Here is a 9,622-nt window from a genome sequence, read left to right on the forward strand (position 1 = left end):
GGCGCTCTCATGTCTGTTGCTGCGAGAACCATGATACAGTAGTTGTCCGTGATGGCTTGAGGGAGGTGGCAAGGGCGTTTGTGGTACGGGTTTGGGCAGGCCCCTTTTTTTTTCCCTAAACTATCTTAACTGGAAAAATTTTAAAGGTTCAAATGGTGCGCTGGCTATGCAAGTGTTCATTTTTTCATTGATTTTCTGCAAATAGGTTTTTTGTACTCTTCTAGATAAGCCAAACCGGACATAAATTGAGACCAATCGACCCATAAGACAACTCATTTTATAATCATCTTCATCATATCTAGCAAGTAAAGGGATTTGGTTGACTGATAAGGGTGATTTTTGCAAGTTCAAGCCAAACACACCATAATCAATAAACTCTTACTTAAATACTCATCCTCAAAGGTCAATAATCCAACCCTCAAACAAATTGTAGCATACACAAAAACCAGCAACGCAGAAAAAAAAAGCGGCGATCCGGGGACTGTAAGGGATTTTACTCAAATGTGTCATCATCATCATCCGGAAGTGGCTGGTTAGCAGCTTGAACAAGCTCAGCTTCATGCCTGTAATACCCAACCAAAAACATATATCAATCACAGGAATTGAGACAAATTCATATGGGCTACATAAAGACTACTATGAAATAATCAAGGCTTTTAACTCATTTTGAGAAACTAAAAAGTGTTAATCCTACAACCATTATCCATATATATTTTTTTATGGTGAATTTTGTAAATATATCAGTAATATTATCATGACAGAAAGCTTACTGTTGCTGTGCGGCCAAATCGATTTGAACTTCTGGAGGAGCCAGTGCAGGTGATTCTACAAAGTGCAAGTTGGGATCACTGCAAAAATGACAGAAATAACAATATAAGTATAATAATATTAAAAGCTTGATAATTTATTATGCAGTAGAAAGTAGAAACCAGAGAAGGTACGTACCCTGCAAGCTTCCTGGCAAGGTAAAGGAAAGGCTTCTCGAAGTTATAGTTGCTCTTGGCTGATATTTCATAGTATTGCAAATTCTTCTTCCTGTGGAAGGTAACCTGTTTTGCCTTTACTTGCCTGTTCTTCACATCAACCTTGTTACCACAGAGAACAATTGGGATGTTTTCACAGACTCTGAAAATCAGATATGCAGAGAAAGCACCAGGTTAGGTACCCTGAGTAGGCATTAAATGATTAGAAATGAAACAGTAAAAGGGATTAACGGAGTTTATTTACCTGCAAAGATCACGGTGCCAGGTAGGGACATTTTTGTATGTCAACCGAGCAGTGACATCAAACATAATTATCGCACATTGCCCATGGATACTGAAACATTACATTACACACTACGTTAGACACACTCCAAAGGGAACAACCCAACACATAAACAGAAACAAATGTGAAATAATAGACTGGAAGAGGAAATACAAAAACTATACAAACATGTCAGTGGAAAAAGATTTAACATTTCAATACCGTTCCTAAAGGCTAAATTCCTATACAAATAAAATTAGCAACAATGTGTAACTTTGTGCAATCCCACGCATGGCGCGGGTGTGTATTCTAGTATTCCTTGAAATGTGGACATAAAAAGTTAAGTCGGAAGCATAACTGCTGCAATTGAAAGATACAAGCATGACCAAGAAATCAGTGAATGCTAAGTTTATCAATTATGACGAAGTAATTATGTTAGAACATAGAAGCTAAGCACTGTAACATGATCATATCAAGTAGTCACAGAAAATATAATTCAAAAGCACAGCCAAAAGCAATTTCAGAAACAACACAGTCAGGGAATGTTGATTAAACTTTCTCATACAATGATGTCGAAAGAAAGAACTTACTAATATCCATCTCTCAAACCACCAAACTTTTCTTGGCCAGCAGTATCCCAGCAATAGAAACGAATCTTCCCACAGTTTGTGAAAAAATCCAAAGGGTGGACCTCCACACCAATAGTTGCTGTTACAAATCAAAGAAACATAAATCCTACATATTAAATATATCCGTAAATTAAATCCTTATATTAAGTAAGATGCTAGTTAACTCACGTTCATATTTCTTCTCAAATTCACCAGTAAGATGTCTCTTCACAAATGTAGTCTTTCCTGGAAAATTAGAAATTCCAAATAAGTTAATATCAATCAAGCCAAAGCTCATAATCATCAATTAGGTATTATTCTATCTCCTAACAACGTTATTCAATTAAAAAACGCAAGAACAAGCGACGAATTTAAGCACCAGCCACAACCAACAATCCGTTCAGTTATACATTCATTTAAACATGCTAAACCTAGGCCTAAAATTTTAGGTCGGAAATGAAAATAAAAGAAAGAAGGAAAAACAGCGAAAACAAAAGATATTAATGAGAGTAAAACCTGTTCCACCATCGCCGACGATAACGAGCTTGAAGCTGGGGTAATCAACTGTCCATGATCACTTGTGGATAGTTTGGTGGCACCATCCTTTATGCAAACCAACTGTTTGTTATATTTACTGCTTTGATTTGGATTAAGCCTTTAGCTGAGATTTTCGTGGATAGTTTGGGGAATTCTTTCTTTAACCATAGCATATTGTTGGCAGCTGTACACTTTATGGCTTTGGGTTCAGCTGCATGAAGCTATTCCTGGAAAAAGGTAAAACAGATATGTGGAGCTTGCTCAAGCAACATTTGGTGAGTTTATTTGATATAGTTTATTTATTATATCACATTGTTATGTAAAGTTGCATAATTAACAATGCAAGAATGCTTTACATATAATTGATCCTCAAAAACTATGTTGAGTACTCAAACCAAGTTAATTGAAGATTCATATGCATATAACAGTCCTAAAACTATCATTGCATGATTTGAAAAGGTTTCAACCTTGCTTTTTCAGGTGAAAGATTGGGGGTGTGGCTTGCTCTCTTTCCAACTGTTTATTTATCAGTAGAAATTGCAACTGCATTGATCCTCAAATCCTTTAGGTTGGCTTCTAAATTTTTTGAAAGGCATTAGTGCTGCTCGTATAAAAAAAATGCAACAAAATCTTTCCAAGATTTGTGTTCTGGGTTATGTACAATCTTTTGCTGCTGAAACCTTGCGAAAACTTTCTACTGTTTCCCAATGCCAATGGCAAGTTTAAGCATAATTTATGCCCCGTGCAATATAACCACTAATCACCCTGTATATTTGTTATTTTTCTAAAATTGATATTTAGTTCATTGTCTTGTTTCCTATTTGGCATTAATTGCTTTTATTTTGTTTTCCAGTACTCAAGGCATTTCCTGTATTCTAGTCCAGCTCAACCATTGGGTCCTGAAGACTTGGTTTGGAGAATGGTTTGTTACTTTCTGTTTTGTCATTTTTCGATATGCTTGACCCTCAGTATTCCTAGACTGCTTTTTTTAGGAACTGAATGGCATTGTTCTGTTTATGATGATGCTACAGATGCCTAGGAAGGTGGTGAAGCTTCATTCCCGAAGATCACAACGTGTAGTTCAAGGGTTTAGAAATGTTTGCACTTGTGATTGCAAACCTGGCAACGTCACTAATACCATTCCAATTGTCTCCTGATTCATTTTCTTTTCTCTTTACATATGTAACACCTAAGCTTTTGCTTAATTTTTTCGTGATTTTTTGCTACAATTTTTTAGGCTATTTGTACTTACAACTTTTACTGCAGAAGAAGAATTTTTAATTTACTGAAATACTGAAACAAGATGTATTATGGCCAGCTTTGGTTTGAACTAAAATAGCTTATAAATATTGTAATTGCCCATCATCAACCAAGTTCATCGTGGTGGAAACATTAGTGGTAAATTTAAATTGATGAAAAAAATATGATTAAAAAAAAGAACTGAAGGGGAAGAAAATGGTATATGATTGGTAGCTTAGCTTTTCTATTGACTATTATCCCATGATTTACGTCTTTTATTGTTCCTCAAATTGGTGCCCCAGACGGAAGAGTATGAACAGCAAGCAGTGTATGAAAAAGAAGAAGAAGAGATGAAGATGAAGAGGAGATGAATTATATGAAAATTTGGGGATTTAAGATTATATATAATACGAGGGACTAACATGGGTACAAATTAAAAATTAGCCAGCTCAGCTAGCCGTTGGACCCTCCAGCGTGGCAATCCGAGGCCACGTCAGCGCTCCAGTGATGAGTCATCACCTGAAATATGGCCAGGGACCACTTTGAGTGCTCAGAGCTCTATCTGGAGGACTACAATGGGAAAATCGGGATCTTGAGGATTAGATTGAATATTTACGTGAATTTCAGGGACGACTATGGGTATTTACTCCAAAATTGTGAAAATACACACTATTCGTGCGCTGGGACGACTGTAACACACCCAATTCTATATACAATAATTAAAAATGATGAGAGTTAAGTTTTAAAATAGTGGTTGAGATACTAAAATAATTTTTGAAATTCTTATGGTACCAATTATATTTTAGAAATAGACAAAAATATAAGGTTAAGTATGATTTTGGTCTCTAACATAGAGGTCGAAAATTTATTTCGTCCCTAATCCTTTTTTTGCTATAAAATGGTCTCGAAGGTTTAACTTAGTTTTAAAATCATTTTTTGGACGAAAATATCCCTCCTCTCTTCTTCCCCAAAATCAACCAGAAGCAGAGGTGCAGAGGCACAGACAAAAGTAGAAATAGAAGCAAACAGAAGCAGAAAGAAGAAACAGAATCAACAACAATCAAACAACAACAACTAGAAGAAGAATAACAACAATAACAATGGATAATGGAATTAGAGCAACAACAAGAGTAGAACCAAAAGCAGAAGCAAAAACAGAAACAGGCAAAAGCAGAAGCAACCAGAAGTATCAACAACAACAATGGAATAACAAGCAATAAACAGAAGCAACCAGAAGCATCAACAACAACAACAACAACAATGGAATAAACAAAAGCAAAACACCTCCCTTTAAATCTAAAAAATTAAAGGAAAAAAGAATAAAAAATTGAGACAGCACTGCAGGGACCTTGAGGGAGAGCAGGTGATCTGCGAATCGCAAGGAAAAGGGCTACGGTGGTGGTAGGGGAGGAGGGGCTACTGCGGTGAACTGCGAATCGCGAGGGGAGGAGAGCTGCGGTGGTGGTGGCGGATCGCGTGGAAAGGGCTACAGTAGTGGTGGCGACGCAGCGAATTGCGACGAAAATGGCGATGCGGTGGTGGCGAATTGCAAATCGCGACGAGGAGGCGCTGCGAATCGCGACAAGGGCAGGGGTGTGGCGACGAGAACGGCTCCGTTCCTCTCTTCTCTTTCTCTCTCCCTCTGCTCTCTCCTTTCTTGCCATTAGTGTGAGTGTATGCTGAGGAAGAAAGCGGCGGCAGCGGCGAGGAAATTCTCCACCTTCCCTTCCCCGTTCCCCCTTCCCCCTCTTCCTCCTTAGGAACACCCCCCAAAAGTGCGACCTTCCCTTTTATCTTTTTCCATTTTCTTTTTTATTTTATATTTTTTTAGTTAGGGATAATTTAGTAATAAAAATAAAAAATTTGGTAAAAATGACGATTTTAAAACTAGGTTAACCCTTTGGGACCATTTTGTAGCGAAAAAAAAAGCCGAAAACGAAATAAATTTTCGACCTTTACATTAAGGACCAAAATCATATTTAACCCCAAAAAATATACTATATTAACGTTTTTGAAATTGGTAACTTATATGTTTTTTTTTTTTAGTAATTCAAGACAAATAAAAAAAGATACATAACAAATCTAGCTTGCTCTAATCTTCAATATCATTTCTAAGAATCTGACTCAAGTGTCTCACTTGGAACTAGTATTTCTCTACAATCCGATGTTGCACAAGCTCTTGGGGTGGCAAGGGTATTTGCTGTCATGTTTCGCATTCCTATGCATAGAGGTAGGGATGTCAACGGGGCAGGGGATGCCCCCTTGCTCCCCATCCCTGCCCTCATATTTGCTCCTCATTCTCGTCCCCATTCCCCGCCGTAGGGAATATTGCTCTCCATCCTCATTCTCCACGGGGCCTCATTTCCCACGGGGACCCCATTCCCCATTTATATAATAGTTCTATCTACTTATTAATTTCCATATGAATAGAGTTACAAGTAGCTATCTTATACAAAAACTGCAAGATTTTATACAAAAAGTCTAAATGACACTATGGCGACTTCTTTCGAAATGACGCAATGGGGGGACGCAACGATGAGCCAAAGGACAAAGCAGTGGACGAGGTGGGAGACGCAACAACGGAGAGGAGAATGGACACGACAGTAGAGTTACGAAAAAGAACGTCGCAAATAGAAATTACGACGCGATAAAGGTGATGGCACGATGATGTGTGACGATGCGGTGAGAAGGGTGGCTGCAGAGAGGTTGGATGGATTATGGACAGTGTTAGGGATCTCTGAGTTGAAGAAGGGTTATGCAAATAAAGATTAGGAGTTTTGGGTTTCTATATATGTGTGTGAGAGAAATGACTAAAAAACATATATGAGAAATAAACTATTAACGATAATTCAGGAAATTCATAAATTTCGGGGAATAGCGGGAACGGGGCGGGGGATCCCTGCTTGAGTCCCCGCGCCTGCTTCGGGAGAATTTTGTCCCCCCATCCCCATCCCCGCAGAAAAAATTCCCCACAATCAGATCCCCATTCGGGACAATCCCTGCAGGGATCCCCGCATCTCGGGGAGTTTTGCCATCCCTACATAGAGGTGGCAAACGGATTAGTACACTTGTTATGCTAAAAGTTAGTTTTTTAGTGGGTTTGTCTGTTCTATTCTGTTTAATAAAACAGTCTTAAATTTCATCCCCGTCTCGTCTAACGGTAGATTGACGAGCTAAGTCTGTCAATTTTTTTTAATTAATTTTTTTATTAATAAATTATTAAATATATAAATAATATATATAATTTTACAACCATTTTAATAAATTTATAATTTTAAATAAACATTTTGTAAAATATATAATTAAACATATTTAAATTTCTAATCAATCAAACATAAAACATAATTCAAATTATAACTTAGAACATCTTCAAGTAAAAATTCATTGTCCAATAATGATTGTGCTTCAAGTTAAGAAATTTTGTTTTGATATCTCTTTCTATATGATCTAAAGGATCTAATTCACATTTATGTTTCCTGAACCCTAGCTCCCAAGCAAGCATCAAACATTGCCATATTGCGAACAATTCTACCATTAAAATAGTCATGTCATGCACTCTTCTATGACAACCCTTGATCTAAAGTCCAGAATTATCTCTCAAAACTCATGAAACCAGTTCTACTTTCACAGTGGAAGGCACTTTCATCACAATTTAGATTGATCAATCTTACTTTATGTTTCACCCATACTTTTGAAGAAATAAACACTCTAATTTGAGACCCTATTTAATTTTAAACGTTGAATAAAGTTTTGTTGCCAGCAAATATGCCCGAAACGCCACTTCAAATGACAATGTTATGCCTTGGTCGTAAATGTTATTATTTCTCTCTAACCACAACCCCTAAAATCCCACAAAAAAAAACACACACACAAATTGTTCTCCTTTTTGTCAAACACATATATAAACTATTTTTCTACCGACTCCTAATTCGAGATAATACTTTTCTTGAATCCTAATTCCAATTAGATAGGTATTGTCTAGGTAAGAATTCGATTTTTGGTAAAACAGACTTCTTTGGCTATTTTAGAATTTATTTTGCAAAATTTCGAACCACGGCCCAATAAAAAATAGTAAAGTTGACCCAATGGAAAAAAAAGAAAGAAAAAAATAAAAAATTAAATAGAAAAAAGCTATTAATAAGGTCAAAATTGACTTTATGAGGTAATTAATCCCCTAAGTCAAGTTTGACTAATAAATAATAAATATTAGTTTATCATTGGTTTATTTTCTTCACTAGAGACTTTTTTTTAGTAGAAATTCACTTTTAGTGACGGTTTTGCATGCGTCGAGAAAATCTCTTATAACCGAAAATTTCGAAACCAGTGGTAAAAATAATTTCTATCTTGGTAATTGTGTTGTATCCCAAGATTAATATTAGTCATTCATTTATGATTTATTTCTTTAAGAATAAATATTAGCCATTAATTATTTTATCACACGGTAAAATTTACACCGAACCAAATTTCTGACTAGTATTCCACAAACAACTCCTAGAGACCCCAAATCTTCTTACTTGTCACCCAAATAAATTGTCTCTCCTTCTCAGCCTCTGGGACGAGACTATCTCAGCCTTTCATCCCTTTCGGCTGTGCTTTTAACCTCGAGTAACCAACTACGGTTAATTGCGGATAAGCTCGACATGCAAGCGCTGACCAAGCTTCCTCATTTTCACGCCCCTTATTCATTAAAGACCAGCCCTTGACCACGAAAATTTCAGCTTCTTTTACCATCATAAATTCAGCAAGACTTTGATTTTTTATTTAAGGAAGCATTCTCCACAAAATTTACAAAATTCTTTTCAAATTTTTACACTCTTTTGACCGAATTCTTGAGAGAGAATGAGAGAAAATTCTTGCACTTGTTCTCTACGTCCCAGCCCCTATTTCAAATCTTCTTCCATTGTTCTTAATGTGTTCTCCAAGCACTCAATCCATACAAACACAAACTCTTGCATGTTTTTGCTAATCCTCGCGTTTATATCGAAATTTTGGCTAGGTGAACTCTTGTTCTTTCTCCTTTCCTTTTCTTTTTTAAAAAACAGTAGTCATGATGAATTTTTACTCTCCTCCATGTATAGAGAACTCCTCTTGAAACACCCATGGAGCACGCCTAAGGAGTTAGAGAGATTCGAGCTCAAAATAGTTGAATTTCGTCGTTTTTGCGACACTTTCGGCCAAAAGCAAAACTGCACCATCACAAGTTGTGCTTCTGCCCTTGTGTGCATGTTTTCTAGTATGTGAAAGGTTTAATAACTGAATTACATAAGAGGTAAGGGTTAGGATTAATTACAGTATGTTTGTGCTTGTTTTCGGTGTTCATATGAGCCACTTTGTGGTAATTTTGTACTTGATTCTTAATTCTGGAAATTCAGTGATACTTTTCTGTTTTGGATTATTATTTGAGTGATATATGAAACTTATTTATCTCTGAAAATTGTATGAAATCACTGAAATTATTTAGAGCACTTGGAATTTAAGTTTCAAGCCTTAAAAGTCACTAAAAGTGGATAAAAATAAAAAACTGCACCCCTGAAAATTCAGCCACTAAATGATCATGAAAGTCACATGTATAAGGGTTAAAAAGAGGTTAGAAAACTGATACTAATCCTATGAAACAAAGGTGTAAAAGTAAAAAGGGTGTTATGGTCATTTTTGAATAAAAAGAGGGTTAAAAATATAATTTAATTGAAAGATAAGTAAAATTCTGAACTTAGTGTTATCAAAGATAAATTAGTAATTATATAAATTAATTGACTCAAAATTGTAATTACAATAAAATTTTGAGCTTAAATAAAAGTTTTAGTAAAAATTAGAAATAAAACAGTAAAAAGTGGTAACTAGAATAAGTAAATAAATTAATAAAGGATAAAATAATTTTTTAGGTCCCTAAAGATAGAATTGATATTAACTAAAAGTATTATAAATAATTTGGTTATAGAAAAATATTAGGATCAATCCAATAACATTTTAACAGTAAATCAAATACAAGGAAC

General features: G+C 35.7%; 1 protein-coding gene across 1 annotated transcript; it reads right to left on the bottom strand.

Moving 5' to 3' along the window:
* Positions 258-2,404, bottom strand: LOC107613452 (GTP-binding nuclear protein Ran-3; the record flags this gene model as incomplete). Its single annotated transcript, XM_016315455.2, is given in 7 exon segments — positions 258-563; positions 771-848; positions 946-1,125; positions 1,228-1,317; positions 1,836-1,953; positions 2,043-2,099; positions 2,370-2,404. Coding segments are annotated over 7 exon segments (628 nt in total), but the record flags the coding sequence as incomplete, so codon positions are not given.

This window comes from Arachis ipaensis, chromosome B08 (assembly GCF_000816755.2).
Source record: "Arachis ipaensis cultivar K30076 chromosome B08, Araip1.1, whole genome shotgun sequence".
Taxonomy (NCBI): Eukaryota; Viridiplantae; Streptophyta; class Magnoliopsida; order Fabales; family Fabaceae; genus Arachis; species Arachis ipaensis.